Raw genomic sequence first — 17,108 nt, 5'->3', positions numbered from 1 at the left:
TTGAATGCGTGACATTTGTGCAATCAGTCTAAATCTATTTTAAAGAGAATATTGCATAAAAGATCCAACTGGTTTCCCAAATGCGTTTGAGTAGGATTGAAGAGGAAGAATAGAAGCGGTGAGTGACCAGCTAAAGTGACCATAGAAATACCACTTTTACCGAAGTGTCCTTTGTCTAACCACTGACCTCTTCTGTCAACTACCTATCAATTAGATAGTTTGATGCATTATTCATATGTGCGCTTACTGCAGATACTACTGTAGCATGATATATAATGTTGAGTATCTGTCAGCTTGGTCACCAGTCTCTATGGTGGCTTTAGGCGCAGGCTGTTAGCCAATTTTTTTGTATTGTTCCACATACTAGGGAGGCGCAGGGGCTAGCAAACTCAATCGATACCTCAGCTATTGGTTGTCATACTATAAGATACAATAGTAGGTGGCATCTCCGCAACATCTGATAGGCAATTCTTCTTTAGCAGGTCTGTGGGTGTGGAGTACTTAGGATATTAATGTCAGAAATGTAAAAGCTATGACAACCTTGAATAGAGGCAATCAATTTATCCCTAGAAGCAGGTTTTGTAAATGGCTGCCAACATCAGCAAAGGGGTGAACGTTCAGTTGCCAATAAGCAAATCACTAATATGTATACAGGAGAGTGGTCTGGTAATTAACCAATTGCGCTAAGAGTTCATGACCAGCAGCCAATCAAAGGTGTCTACATGTATACGTGTGAACAGAGAGATTTGAAACACCACTTTTAGACACCTTTCGAAGATTAGAATTTGGCTTAGCCAGAGATATACAGAATGAATTTCTCTTCACTTTGTGATAGACTAACAGTTATCTTTGCATCAGTAGAGCGTTCGAGTTGGCGCGGACAAGTTCTGGCTCTTTGAATCACACCTAGTAGCTTCTGGAAAGTTCTAGTAGCAACATTTGACAATGTGCTTAACCTTCAGATTTTTGCGGCAGCATATGCTCAGCGGAATCAAGACACTGAGAAAAAAATGAATGTGGTGGTCATTTGTGAGCAACTGTAGGAGTTGCCTGAGTGACCCCGTCATAGCCAGGTCAACAAGACTTTAGCATGAGCATTAGAATTCCTTAAACACAAAATATGGGCCTCAAAGTTGAAGAAACTTAAGCTCAGAATATCTTCTGGAGATGCGAGTGAGTTACGACCAACCGGTAGATGAAGGACCCAAAGCGATGCTACCGCAGCCTGAGCAAATAGTCACGTTTATTTGCTGCCTGCTGCCGGCAAACCGATCATTAAAATTATTTGCATAGTTGAATATTTTCAACGCTACCATTGCAATATAAGCCCAAAGTACACAAGGCGCTCTGGTTAGGACTTATTCAGCTTGGGCTAATTTGTTCATCGTATGCATGGCAGCACCCTTTGTGCTAACGTGCTGACTAGCAGATATTCAATAAAGCTTTTGTCTCAGTAATAATATGTTTAAACAAAAAATGCCTGATCGATTCATTACGAAATCTCCTTCGACCAAGCGCGTTACCATAACTTCATAACATGATGGCTATGTTAGTCCTGAGGGAGTTGTTTCGCAAGCCGCTGTAGGCATTGTAACTTCAAGTGCCAAGTGCACAGACCTATTTCAAATAGCCCACACTTTCATGTTTTATAAAAACGAGTTATACAGAGTGAATAAGTAATCTATGGAAGGGGAAGGCTGTCCTTTTGATAAGCATGGATATGCATGGATATGCAATACTGATGGTGACTTCTTTCAGATGCTATGTGATCTCATTGTAAACTATGTGATGGACTGCCACTGGGCCAAAGATGAACGACATGCTTGATGAAATGCTTGTTACTAAAACACTTATCTGAAGATGACTAGTTGAGCAGGTGAAGTGTCGGAAGAGAAGTTATCTACTCTACATAACTGCGGTGTTCAGTATATTATATAGACATCGATTGTATCGGCCATTAATTAACGGATCTCTCAGCATGCCTAATCCAATGTCTATGTTTACATATGAATTTTCGATCTCAAATGCAGATATGTTTGTAAATTTAGAAAAAAAATTCAAGTAGTGAGGCACGCACAATCTTGGAAAACAATGAAAAATTGAATATAATGAAAATAAAAAATGAATGTATCATAATTATAACAGAAACATTTGGCAAAAAAGACACTTGTGGTATGACTTCAGGAAAGGTTGGCTGAAGAAGACACCTGTAGTATGACTTCAGAAATGGTTGGCTGTTTGTCAACCACTTGCTTCTCTGAGTCACCTATGATTAGGTTCTTTGAGAGGACCCAGATACCACTATCATTTAGAGTTTTCAATGCTCATTAACTGCATAGCAAGAGAAGACAATAACAAAGGTGATTTTTGGTGTCTTTATGCCTGCTTTGCTTTCAAACCAACTCATTACTTGCATGAGATGCTGATGCATGCTGGCCACTATGGAGACCTGCGTCATTTGTCACAAATCTTAAGTCATCAGAGCAGTTTACTCGCTTTGGCTTTGAGCTCTTAGTTGGCCCGTAATCTGCCTATTTGGTTTGTTTGCCTTTTTCCTTAAGTTGCTGTTATAAGTTTCAAAATGAACTGAATCAAAAGCCATACATAACAAAGCAGATAAACCATGATTGGTATAGAAATCATCTGGAACTAAACACTTGTTTGTCTTTATTTTTATTTGTACACAAAATAGAGACACTGGTCTTAGACTGAGAATGTACCCGTATTCACAAATCTGTCTACAAAATCTAATTTTCCTACTAGTTTTCTTCGCAGTGTTCTGTAGACTGCTGTGGGACACACACAAAATGCTCTCATCAGTAGCATTAGTGAAAAATTTTCGATTGCCGATTTTCACCTAGTTACGTTAATTTTAATGAAAACCTTGACGCTTCCATCAGAATAACACAAATATCTAATAATTAATGACCTTGACATTTGTATCAATATGTCAAATACATGTATTGATGATTCCATTACTTACAACAGTATGACATTTCTTTTTAGCAATGGCCTTGACACAGCCACAGTTTTGATAATTGTGTTAACATCTGTTCAATAGTTGAGCCTCGCAAAGTAAAAACATATTTCGAGAACAACGTGGCGATTTCAGAGTTGTTCCCAAATGAGAGGAACTTGTCTGAGGACGCTAAAAATGTTTTTATGTTTCATCAAACTAAATCAAAAGTTATCAGAACAGAAGTTATCAGGATAAAAAGAAAGTTTTGCAGCAGAAATAAGTCATCTTGAAAAAATGGGCACCATGATGCCATGACTCTATATCTGGAGTGTTAGTTGCATCACCATGATGCCATGACTCCATATCTGGAGTGTTAGTTGCATCAACCATGATGCCATGACTCCATATCTGGAGTGTTAGTTGCATCAATCGTACCATTCTATCTAGACGACAGTACCTTTATTCCAGTCTTTGGCACGGAGAGTACAAGCAGCTGTAGATATTAAAAATTAACATGACAAATGTGTCAGACTAATTGTAGCTCAAGTAATGCATCGCATGAGTCAGCATTAGATGAGTGACTAAGATATCAACATCACTAGTTTAATGGAGAGATAGAAACCTTAGTAGTAAGGCAATACTAGATACGCAGGTACAAATCGTTGTTAGTAGTTAATAAGAGGAATAAGCTAAACATTTTGATATGGAATTTACAAATGGATTTCACTGGAAATTTCAATTGACTTTCCTAATGTAATAGTAAGCTCTTTTCAATGATACAGCTGAAGGTTTTAGGTCTCAATGCTGACGGTCTCAATGCTGACGGTCTCAATGCTGACGGTCTCAATGCTGACGGTCTCAATGCTGACGGTCTCAATGCTGACGGTCTCAATGCTGACGGTCTCAATGCTGACGGTCTCAATGCTGACGGTCTCAATGCTGACGGTCTCAATGCTGACGGTCTCAATGCTGACGGTCTCAATGCTGACGGTCTCAATGCTGACGGTCTAAAAACATCTTATAGATCTAATATCAGGTATTTACTATTGTATGGTGCACCTGTTTGCTACAAAATTTTATCTAAATGTAAAGAAAGATTAGAGTAGATTTAACGTAATTCATCAGAAATCATATACTCTGACATGTGCCATAGGGATAGACTAGCTGCTTTTACTACCACTGTTGAACAGTTTTATTTTTGGTGTTGGCGCAAATGATTTTTAACATATTAATAGTATTCTGACATCCGCTGAGTCAGAGAATTGTTTTTAATACTCTCAGGAGGTCTTCCAGCATACCGTAACGAGCACACGCTCTGTTTACCAACCTGAGATAATACACAATCAGAAGAAATCAAAAAGATTTTTTTCATTATTTTCAAAGTCTTTTACATAATTACTGTAAGTGAGCACAATTATTTTAACAGTGTCAACTATATAAATGTTCGATTATATCTGTGCATAAGGAAATGAAATAAATTTTACCTTTACTTAATGGCAAAGATACCATAATTTCATTCCAAACCAAAATGGCCGCCATTATTCCTAACAACCACTTTACTAAAAAAACTTACATTTAAAATGGACTTTGATTAATTCTGACTACATCTTTTAGTTTTACCAATTTGAATCTCTATATTCTAGCATTTGGTTACAAAAATAGGGCTTCATAGTGTAACTTAGGGGTGTGCTGTTGGATAGTTGATGGTTTTGCTCTGAAGTATATTAAGGCTGCTCGACATTACAGAATGTTCTCATCATTTACCCGGATGAGATGAGTACATACTTACTCATGTTAGTACATATATGTTAGTATATGTTAGTACCTATATGTTAGTATATGTTAGTACATATATGTTAGTATATGTTAGTACATATATGTTAGTATATGTTAGTACATATATGTTAGTATATGTTAGTACATATGAGAGTTAGTACCTATATGTTAGTATATGTTAGTACCTATATGTTAGTACCTATATGTTAGTACCTATATGTTAGTACCTATATGTTAGTATATGTTAGTACCTATATGTTAGTACCTATATGTTAGTATATGTTAGTACATATATGTTAGTATATGTTAGTAAATATGAGAGTTAGTACCTATATGTTGGTATATGTTAGTACCTATATGTTAGTATATGTTAGTACATACATGTATATGTTAGTATATGTTAGTACCTATATGTTAGTATATGTTAGTACATATATATTAGTATATGTTAGTACATATATGTTAGTACCTATATGTTAGTATATGTTAGTACATATATGTTAGTATATGTTAGTACATATATGTTAGTATATGTTAGTACATATATGTTAGTATATGTTAGTACATATGAGAGTTAGTACCTATATGTTAGTATATGTTAGTACCTATATGTTAGTACCTATATGTTAGTATATGTTAATACATACATGTATATGTTAGTATATGTTAGTACCTATATGTTAGTATATGTTAGTACCTATATGTTAGTATATGTTAGTACCTATATGTTAGTATATGTTAGTACATATATGTTAGTATATGTTAGTACATATATGTTAGTATATGTTAGTACATATATGTTACTATATGTTAGTACATATATGTTAGTATATGTTAGTACATATACATGTATGTTAGTACAGTAATACTTCAACTTACGAGTGCTCCAACGTACGAGAAACTTGAGATACGAGCCAGCTTTTAAGCAAGTTTTAGCACTAACATACGAGCCATATTTGAGATACGAGCACTTGAGTCAGTTGCCAAGTATGCCAGAGGTGTTTTATGAGAACAGCATTAATCTGTATTTTTCAACTGCACAGGTTATACTTTTGTACCGTGTTTTTGTGCACGCTTTTCAATGCAGAATTATGCGAATTAAAAGTACGGTGCGTAGACCGAAAGTTTGCCAGTAAAATGAAAAGTAATGCAAAGAAAAAGCAAATGATAACAATTGATATTAAACGGAAAATTATTGAAAGATATGCGAAATTTGTATGCATGATTGAGCTAGCTCAGCAATATGACAGAAATACATCCACAATTATCAAACAGAAGGATTATATTCAGGGCATTTAGCTCGCAAAAGAACTAATCGTAGTTTCTAAACGGCGCGGCGATCTTCACCACCGCTGATGGAGAGACCGCTCAGGCATTGGATGTAAGATAAACAATTGGCCGGTGACAGCGTAACTGAAACGACGCTATTTGAAAAGGCCGTTGCTATCTATCAAAACTATAAAAATAGACATTCGGACAAGTTGGCTAGTGGTCGTGCATTAAACCTTTGTGACGACACCTGTGTTCGTCCTAATCGCGACATGCTGAAAGGGCGACAAAGGGCGACAAAGGCAAACGTCCTTAGATAGGTTCATCTTAAAACGGCCGGCTAGTCGTGAAAGCGAAACAAAGGAAAAATTAGCTAACTAGCGAGAAACTTCAAACTGAACTCCGCAGAAATTTTAATTACGTTAAGTTAAAAATGAAAGTTTGCTTTTAGATTTGCCTCTTAAGTTTGTATTTTAAAACTTTGATAAAATCCAAATTTATCAAAGTCAACTGTTGTAATGAAGGATAACTTATATATCTCTCTCTGGCAAATGCTAGCGTTAGCTGCTATTGTATGTATTTAATTTTACATTTTAATTTAACACATTTCCTTGCATTATTTTTTATTTGTTGCTTTTGGAAAGCATGTGGTAAGTTAGGACAATAACCAACATGTTCTTTCTGTTACAATATCTTGTTTTGAGTGTTTTATTTGCATTTTACGGAGTATGGAAACCAATAAATATATATTTAATTGTTCTATATATAAACAAATTGCACCAACATGCGAGTAAATTGACATACGAGCTCAGTCTCAGAACGCATTAAGCTCGTAAGTTGAAGTATGACTGTATATGCTAGTACATATATGTTAGTACATATACGTTAGTATATGTTAGTACATATATGTTAGTACATATATGCTAGTATATGTCAGTACATATATGTTAGTATATGTTAGTACATATATGTTAGTATATGTTAGTACATATATGTTAGTATATGGTAGTACATATAGAGGCAGCATAGGTGTTAAAGCAAATAGATTTTGTTTCTCTATATTGCAAGAAAACCATTTATAGAAACATTGATTTCGCACAATTATTTTCTGTCCTGATGCTGTAAGCGCGTGTGTTTAACTTGAAACATTCGCTGTCTCAATACCTTCTTACTCCTTGAAGACTTTATTCTCTCATAAATCTAAAGCACGCCTGATCTGAGTGGACAACTCCTTATAATGCCACTGTCATTAAAACCAGATGAATCCTGCCACAGCTCGAATCACTTAGCAAGCAGTAGTACCAGATGTAATCAAACTCCTTCAAATATTTTCTTTACCTTTGACCTCTTTTGTGGTTTCTGATGATGGTTTTTACACTCCCAGCCAATACTAATGGATAGCTGTAAAACTTGTTAGTTTAATTGGAAGCCCGCTGTGAGCGTGTTTGTTCACCTACAGGAAGTGGTGACAGGCAGACTTTAGTGCAGACCTATTTTGGGTGATATGCCTGCCAAGCAAGCGTGTGGCTTTTTGGGAAAAGTGTCAGTATTTCAATCCATCAAATTTTGAGCAAGTATTTCTCCTCTAGCTTTTAACTTTAACAAGTATAAATTTATAGAACTAGAGGATTCACTGGCAGTAGCTTTTCTTAACAATCTAGAAAGCAAATTTAGATTTTTGTTGAAGAGGACTTTCAAAAGGGTTTGGTCTACTTACAATAGCATAAATCTTAATCAATGTAAATCTCTACAGTTATTTGTTAAACACAAAAAATTACTAAGTGGCAAATGACTTGTATGTACTCAATTATGTCATGTACTCAAGTACATTGATTCCTTGATTTTACCAATGCTTCGAATTTCCAATTTGCTGAGCTATATAATTCTTGTTTTAATACACAGATGAAGCTTTTTGCTGCAATTATATTAATATATTCTCAGAACTAGCGATTGCTGGCTTTTAACAGCTATAGAAGGAAATAGGGGTTAAGTAGAGTCATTTCCCATGATGCATGATCATTCAGGTAATTTGTATCAAGTCATCGACTTGATTTTGACTCTCCGCTTTTAAACTGAAAATGACTAGTTTTAAATACTTACTGTTATCCACTGCTAATCGGTTGATGGCTAATCGATGCTTAGCTAAGGTTCAGTCACTACAACTTGAAGACAAAGAGAAACTTTAAAATTTCTGCCATTTATGATGAAGTTCCAAAATTAGCTTGCGCCAGAGTCAGGGACTTTTACCAATAATAATAATAGCCAGCTCTATTGGCCAATCAGAAAAGGGTTTTTGCAGTTTGCGGCGCATATACATACACAGAGGGTACGTATATGCGTTGTATATACATATATGCGTTCATATATTTCATCATACATACCCTAGGAGAAAAGTATGATGAAATATTGGAGGAAATGTGTAACGTGGAAAGGGTACGTATTTGTTTAGACCCATACTCGGAGTTGTCTTCTACATGCCACTTTTAGCTTCATGTTACCCACATGATAATTATCCTCTCCAGGGGCCAGCAAACAAATCAAATAAAATTTTTTTACTAAAAACATTCAAATATAAATAAAGATCTTAATCGATATTCTTTACTGATGAATCGCTACATTTGTGCTTCTCTGTCAACAAACCAACTCGATTAGCAACCATCGTTTAACCCAGTCAAGCCAAATACCGCTGTCACTCTCTGAACATTGCGAGTAGTACATCGTCAGAATCTGAACACGTTACATGTCTTTGAACTGTGTACCAGGACTGTTTAAGCAGGCCTTCTAAAAGCTCACATAATAACAACAGTAGTGAGAAACAGACCGTATGAAACATGATATGGAACTGAAGATCTCTATTATATGACAATGACGTATTATAGGGCAGACGTGACCTAATATTTCTTCAACAGGGCCATTCAATCAGTAAATGTTAGATATACGGGCCTCTAATGAATTGCCAGAAACTTTGGGCAAAAAATTACCTATTTTTCTAAATATACTTGAAACCTTGATATAAGACAGATTATTCATTTACACTTAATATATAATACAAACTAATTTTAGCAGTTGGTAGCGAATAAATGTAAATACCACAACAGAAATATTTTGACTCCGAGTGTATCCGTAATGCACTAATCCAACTATCTATAGGGTCAGCTGCCAGCAGCCGACAAACAGCAGCAATTAATTTGTGGTTAACCGAAGGAGGTCAGCTTGCCTTACATCATGACATGATTCTTTGCAAACAAAATATTGGTTCATAAAATAGCATTCCTCACATAGAGTTAGCCGAGTGAAAATTTATATTTTTAGTTAGTTATTACGCATCAGACAAATACAGAAAATGAAAACAAGGATCTGGTGAAGTCGATAGGCGGCTATTTAGGCACTCGGTATTATAAAAACACGCAATTGCATTAGAGTTGTTGTCTATTAGAAAAAGATAACTCTCAAATTTGATTACAATAACAAATCGTTAAAGCGTTAAAGGGAGGTGATGTGAACTTCAGGTGAGTGATTAGAACAATTTTTATTTGTTAGTAAACAGTGCTGCCATTTTTAATTATTCATTTACTGAAAACGTCACAAATTTTTTTTGCCTGAAGAAGCTGTAAGTTGCAAATGTTCTTTTACAACAGCTACAAAAAAATATTTGCCAAGCTTTGCTAATATACTTATCCTGACTTTCGAAAATTCTGAGAAAAACATATTTCGGTTTAGAAATTTAAACTGTTCGCTGTCCCGTCTGGAGCTGATGAAATAGAAATTGGAGAGAAAGCACTTGTTGACTCAGAGATCTACACTTATCAAATTTGCCTCTCCTGCAGCACAGCTCATACAAGACAGTAAGTTTCAACTTTTAGCTGTTCTGAAGGAAAAAATCACCTTAAGACAGGTTCTGGGTGCAAATATTTTTGCAACGCATTTCAGTAAATGAACTTTAATTCCTTTTTAACAGGTTCCTACTATAAAGCCTGGTTCCCATATCGATTGCGAAAGCCTGGCAGTAATGTTGCGCAGCAAAACGCTTGCGAGGCTAAGCTCGGCGACTTCTGTTCACATAAAGCTGCATCGCTAATAATCACATAAAAAATGTTCGCTCGCCCTGCCGTTTCGATAATGCTGACCTTCACCTGTACAGTACATTTCGGAAAGGTTTTGCCTTTGAACAGTCCTAAACTCGTGCATTGGCTGCCAGCAACTGCTGACGGTAACTCGCGAGTAGAGCCACCGCTGATAGCCTGCGTTGCTGTGGCCGGTGCTTGCAGCGTATTTGGGAACCAGGCTTTAATTATCTGTTTACATTTATAAGCGGTTGTATTCCATCTATTAATATCTCCTGGTGATAGCTTCAGCTTTTTAAATTTTTGCTTGTACCTGTAGGTCACAGAGCTTCTGTTCATTACCAAGACTTGATCAACTTCCATTTTACAAGTTTGGTTTTAATAAAATTTGAAATTGCAATATTTGTCATTTGGTCAATGACATATCACAGTTGATCAATATTTTTTAATTCAATTTTTGCTGAGTCGTTCTTTCATTCTTTGTTCTGACAAATGTCGAAGCAATAACAGCTCATGGTCTAACATAATCTATCAAATGATGTGTAACTTTGTGGTCTAAATGACTGCTTTGAGATTTTAAGCCTACTTTTTGTTACAAACAGGTTGACCTTTCAAGGTTGACTTTTTTTATAAGCGACACTCTTTTGATACTATAGGTGTTTCAAATTGTATCGATCAAATTGCTTAAATATACTGTAAATTTTTTCGATCGTCGCTGCCACAATGTTGGCTCGTGGCCATATTTTTGTCTTACCTTTAAAATTTGTATCTTGGATCATGATCTAACGATCCAAGTCCTGAGGTCAAAATCACCTAAGTCCTGAGGTTGTCTTGCAACAGAGAATTAGACGCGCTACCTAAGCAGAAAGAGTATTTTCTAGATTCGTTTTTAAGGATGCTGAGAATGTGGATTAGGAGTTATGTACTCGTTGAGTTACTGTACAATAAGTGTTTCAATGGATGATCTCATACTGCGAATTAACACGGGCGCTTAGTTAAAAAAGATCCGGATTTCTATACCAAAGGTCATAGTGACACATTCTATACCAAAGGTCAGAGGTCATAGTGACACATTCTATACCAAAGATCAGAGGTCATAGTGACACATTCTATACCAAAGGTCAGAGGTCATAGTGACACATTCTATACCAAAGGTCAGAGGTCATAGTGACACATTCTATACTAAAGGTCAGAGGTCATAGTGACACATTCTATACCAAAGGTCAGAGGTCATAGTGACACATTCTATACCAAAGGTCAGAGGTCATAGTGACACATTCTATACCAAAGGTCAGAGGTCATAGTGACACATTCTATACCAAAGGTCAGAGGTCATAGTGACACATTCTATACCAAAGGTCAGAGGTCATAGTGACACATTCTATACCAAAGGTCATAGTGACACATTCTATACCAAAGGTCATAGTGACACATTCTATACCAAAGGTCAGAGGTCATAGTGACACATTTGGAACTGCTCAAATCAAAATAAGAATGACCGAACTGTGGAAAATGTTTAAAATTGAGCAGCTTATTCATTTGCAAGTGCCAGTTTCTTTTTTGCAAGCATGAAATATTTGCTAAAAATTTGCGAGTAGCAAAAGTGGCTTGACTTGTTGATTTTGCCGTTTCTATCTTGCTGATTAACTGCATCATGGGAACATAGCAAAGGGGGCTGCACTGGAGTAACATGACATGACATAACCCATAATATGCTGTCTCATGTGTTCTCACTGAAGTAATACCCATAACATGCTGTCTCCTGTGTTCTCACTGAAGTAATACCCATATATGCTGTCTCCTGTGTTTTCACTGAAGTAATACCCATAATATGCTGTCTCCTGTGTTCTCTGGTATTTGGATGGTAATGTGTCACACCAAATAGAGATGTTCAACTCTTCTGTATGACTCCACTGGTTCTAGCTTCTCTCTACCAACCAATGCCTGCGCACCACCTCTACCCCCTTTAGCTGGTTTTCAACTTACCAGTACCACTCAACTAGTATTCGATACCTTTGCACTCATGGAGTTGTCTCCTGCCGGTAAATACTAACCGAACAGCGCAGACATGGAGCTATTGATTACACTCTGTCATACGTACTTGAGAAAAGAAGGAGAGAGAAAAAAAGCATTTCTCTCTCCTTCTTTATGAAAGTTCTATTGAAATATAGAAATAAGCACAGCAGCTTCTTACAACTTCCTCCGCCGTGTATATGCAATGACGATGTCTAAAGGTTTCTCTTATATCGGCCCCTACACACAACTTCCTCTCTACTCTGTTGAATCTGTTTACACTGTGTACCACTTGAATGCTGTTGGTCTGCGCATGTTCTGATACAATTCTACCAGCAGAGATCTTAAATAATCTTTTGTTTATTTGATAGTTTTAGTGCCTTTAAATAATAAATGTACTATTTACTATGAACTAAACTGTTCAACTTTGCATAATGCCTATTACAGTACACAAATACCGGAGGGTTTCAAGATGAGGTCATGACCTTGTTTTACATGTTTTTTTTCTGGTCAGGTGTCCATCCCAATTTTGTTGTTAGGATTATATTGCATTTTGCTGATTCACTCTCTAAACAACTACAACAAGCAAAGAGCAAGTTGTGCAACTTATTTAGGAGATAGGCAGATTATGCAATTCAACACCGCGTGAGTAAGGCTGCCCTTGCGTACAAATGATAATTCGTTTTATCAAGCCTCACTTCAGCTCTTTACACTTCTATTCCGTATTGATCGCGTGCCTTTCACGATCTTCATTGCTTAGCAACCGCGTTAGAGGTCTTGATCTTTAAATACTGCCATTTGAATGGGCGATACAATAGGTGTTCTACATGAGAGTATCGCAAACTCCGAGGCTATTGTGTGTCATTGAATGAATTCGATTAGTCATCATAGTAGCGCACTATCCAATCAGCGCTCCCCATTCGTCATGGTAGTAATGCGTATTGTGCTGCGTGGAACAAGTTACTGCACAGGTACCCTGGCTCAGAGCCATAGTAAACTGCCTGGAGTTAGCAGGACCAGGAGAGCATATTATTAAACCAAGGAGGAGAGCTGTTCCAGCATCTGGTTAAGAGACTTTTGAAGAACCATATTTGAGAAGCAACATTATGGCAACAGCATACAAGAGCTCGCTAGCTCGACAACCACCAGCCACTTCCTCTCAGCAAAGGGAACAGTGTTTTCTTTGTGATACTCATAAGTGGCCATGGACGCTGCTACGTGAATTTACAGAAGTAGTCTGTCGAGGCTGCGTCAACTACGAAGGCAGCGACCGCGTTGAAACTATCATAGACCAGGCGAGGCTATTGAAGAATGACTACAGTAGTGACCCAAATGCAAAACTATCCCGATCTTATAACAAAAGCCCAGCAAGCACATCTCCCTTCAAACACTCAGGAATATCTCAGGAAAAGTTGACTTCAACAGGGGTCATGCCTACGCAGCCAACCACCCCTATCGATTACCTCCCCGGTTTTATAAAAGACTCAATGCCTTCTCCGGCAGCACTCCAATTTCAACGGGAAGGCAAACAGAATTCAAGTATTCCACCCTCCTTCCTGGACCTATCAGCTAGAGGATTTGGAGCGGTACACGCCGCTTCCCAGTCTTCGCTGTCAGTCACCGCCACTCAGCCTCTGATGTCTCCCGCTGCCAGTCTGGCCTATAGACAAGGTGAGTAGCCTGGGTAACACTTCTGTAAGTAAGGGTAAGGACAAGGGTAACACTTCTGTAGGTTGTAACCTCTACCTGTCTCCGACTATTACAGTATTTTGATGTGAGGTGTCAAATCTGACTCACACACTCTTGTGAAACGGAAACGTTCACCCCCATAGTATGCCCTAACTGTAGAGTTGGTTGACAACAACTGCCTCTGTATTTTAACGTATAAACAAGTTGTGTCTGGAGTTTCTCTGGTGGAATACTGCTGGCCTATTCAGAGTCTCCAACTCTCTCAGTGAGATCTGATACAATCTGGTTTGATCATTGGCCCTAAAAGGATGCAATACACAATATTCTGCAAATAACAAGAGCAAAATTTAGCTGCGAGTAATTATAACCAATTGAAATCAGGACGAGTCATATAAGGAGGGGAGAGGATGGCACCCGCACTGTCTGACCACCTTCGCAATTGTAGTAGTATGATTCAGAGCTCATCAGCTCTATTGTTCTCAGTATTGTGTCAGTCTACTCACCTGCTAGGGAAATGATAATTTTGGAACTCATTTGCATAAATAAAAATTAGAAGGTTTGTTATGAAAGATATAGCCATAAATCATATGCCAAGGAAACAGGTTAAATGTATCACTGGTGTGATAGAGAGAAACCCGCTTCACCTGTCATTTGTTGCATTTTGTGTCAGTCATATCTCACAGCCACCTGCCAACTGCTGTCAGTGCTTAAATAGCTAAGTGAATAAAAGCCAGGCATTGCTGTGCGTAATCTAGTCTGCGCGGCCTGCTGCTGACTGGTATCATGTGGGGCTGATCTTCAAATACTTCGACAGCTCGCTAGTCTCTGGTGTGAAAAGGAAAAAGTTTTTGCTTTTAACAGTTTAAAAAACTGCTTATTGCAATACTGCACTCGTCTCGTGACTTTTCCCAAACTTCCTACAGTTACTTTTTATTTATCATTTACAGTTATTTTTACTATTCGCTTGGTCGGGCCAAATCGCTGAGACAAATATAATTACTCAATGTAGTGTAGTTATAAAACGTTATAATGACTTATTATTGAACTATTTTTGTTACTTTTTGTTTGAACTAATTTTATTAATATATTATATTATAAATAATATAATATAATTAAATATAATTTAGGCTACTATATTCTATGTAATATACTATTATATTATAAATAATATGATATAATAGTACAATTGCTCAATGAAAGGAGAAATATAATGCTGATGAGAGGTACAGGTCAATACAATACTCAATAAATACAAAATAGTCAAGTCAGCCAAGGTTCAAAACTACAAATTATCCCTGCTTAACAAAGGCTATTGGATCAGTGCCAACTAGTAGATCACTAGTCATGCCTGTAATTAGTAAATTCTCACTCATGGCGGAGGCCGCTATCAAATTCCAAGGGAAAAATCTGGTTTGTTTAACATTATGATTAAGAGCAGAGATCGATATGTGGATCATCAACAAAACTGACTCCAAAACTAAAGAGCAATTGCGTTTATCACTTTTCTTTCATACCTGAAGTGTCCCATTAATGATCATCTATCTGGATGCCTACTAGATGACCAGCAAAATTTTAGAACACTTTTACATTTTGGCACTCCTTTACATAGGATTTACATGTAAGCCTACTGGATGCACAGCTGCTGTTACAGTATGGCCCACATGTAGGCCTACTGGACGCACAGCTGCTGTTATAGTATGGCCCACATGTAGGCCTACTGGACGCACAGCTGCTGTTACAGTATGGCCCACATGTAGGCCTACTGGACGCACAGCTGCTGTTACAGTATGGCACACATGTAGGCCTACTGGACGCACAGCTGCTGTTACAGTATGGCACACATGTACTGGACGCACAGCTGTTGTTACAGTATGGCACACATGTAGGCCTACTGGATGCACAGCTGCTGTTACAGCATGGCTCACATGTAGGCCTACTGGACGCACAGCTGCTGTTACAGTATGGCCCACATGTAAGCCTACTGGACGCACAGCTGCTGTTACAGTATGGCACACATGTACTGGACGCACAGCTGTTGTTACAGTATGGCACACATGTAGGCCTACTGGATGCACAGCTGCTGTTACAGCATGGCTCACATGTAGGCCTACTGGACGCACAGCTGCTGTTACAGTATGGCCCACATGTAAGCCTACTGGACGCACAGCTGCTGTTACAGTATGGCACACATGTACTGGACGTACAGCTGCTGTTACAGTATGGCACACATGTAGGCCTACTGGACGCACAGCTGCTGTTACAGAATGGCCCACATGTAGGCCTACTGGACACACAGCTGCTGTTACAGTATGGCCCACATGTAGGCCTACTGGACGCACAGCTGCTGTTACAGCATGGCCCACATGTAGGCCTACTGGATGCACAGCTGCTGTTACAGTATGGCACACATGTACTGGACGCACAGCTGCTGTTACAGTATGGCCCACATGTAGGCCTACTGGACGCACAGCTGCTGTTACAGCATGGCCCATATGTAGGCCTACTGGACGCACAGCTGCTGTTACAGCATGGCCCATATGTAGGCCTACTGGACGCACAGCTGCTGTTACAGTATGGCACACATGTACTGGATGCACAGCTGCTGTTACAGCATGGCCTACGTGTAGGCCTACTGGACGCACAGCTGCTGTTACAGTATGGCACACATGTACTGGACGCACAGCTGCTGTTACAGTATGGCACACATGTACTGGACGCACAGCTGCTGTTACAGTATGGCACACATGTACTGGACGCACATCTGCTGTAAAACATATACAAAGGCTAGCCGATTGCCCGGCATTGCATGGGTAGTAGAATAATTACCTAATCAATTTGAGCAACCTACCTGGAAAGTTAGATATTCACTAAAATCCCGCAAGATTTGGGCCAGCTTAACAATCAATACGGGTAACGGTCAACAGTGCCAGCTGTTCACCCCAAGCGAGCCCTCTAAGTGAGAGTATCTTAACCAATGTAATGACTATTGGCCCAATGCATCCATTGTATTCTGTGTAGCTTAATGGTTAAGTTCGCCTAAAGATGTGGTGGTCTCGAGATGAAATCCAGTCATGTGTGGATTTTTTATTGATAAATTTTTAATTGCTACAACTGGACACAGGGTTTCAACAAACACAAACACTTAGATTTATATATATATATATATACATTTCTCAAAGTTTGTCATCGTATTTAAGTCGGAAAACCGGCTATAGATCTTAAAATCTTGAATTAAATATTTCGAACCGAAGAGGATTCAATCTCGGACCAAGCCGATGATAAGTCTTACGTCTAGCCTACTGGACTATGGAAGTCGAATTGCTAGTCTGCCAATATAA

General features: G+C 38.1%; 1 protein-coding gene across 1 annotated transcript in view; it reads left to right on the top strand.

Moving 5' to 3' along the window:
- Positions 1 to 13,063: 13,063 nt before the first annotated feature.
- The window catches only part of LOC137396356 (interferon regulatory factor 2-binding protein-like B), a 29,075-nt gene continuing 25,030 nt past the window's right edge, over positions 13,064 to 17,108 (top strand). The window contains exon 1 of the mRNA XM_068082594.1: positions 13,064 to 13,752. Coding sequence (XP_067938695.1) covers positions 13,188 to 13,752 — 565 coding nt within the window. The 5' untranslated portion in view covers positions 13,064 to 13,187. The remainder of the gene's footprint in view (positions 13,753 to 17,108) is intronic.

This window comes from Watersipora subatra, chromosome 5 (assembly GCF_963576615.1).
Source record: "Watersipora subatra chromosome 5, tzWatSuba1.1, whole genome shotgun sequence".
Classification (NCBI taxonomy): domain Eukaryota; kingdom Metazoa; phylum Bryozoa; class Gymnolaemata; order Cheilostomatida; family Watersiporidae; genus Watersipora; species Watersipora subatra.
Note: the sequence above shows the minus strand (reverse complement) of the source record. Positions and strands in the feature narration are given on the sequence as shown.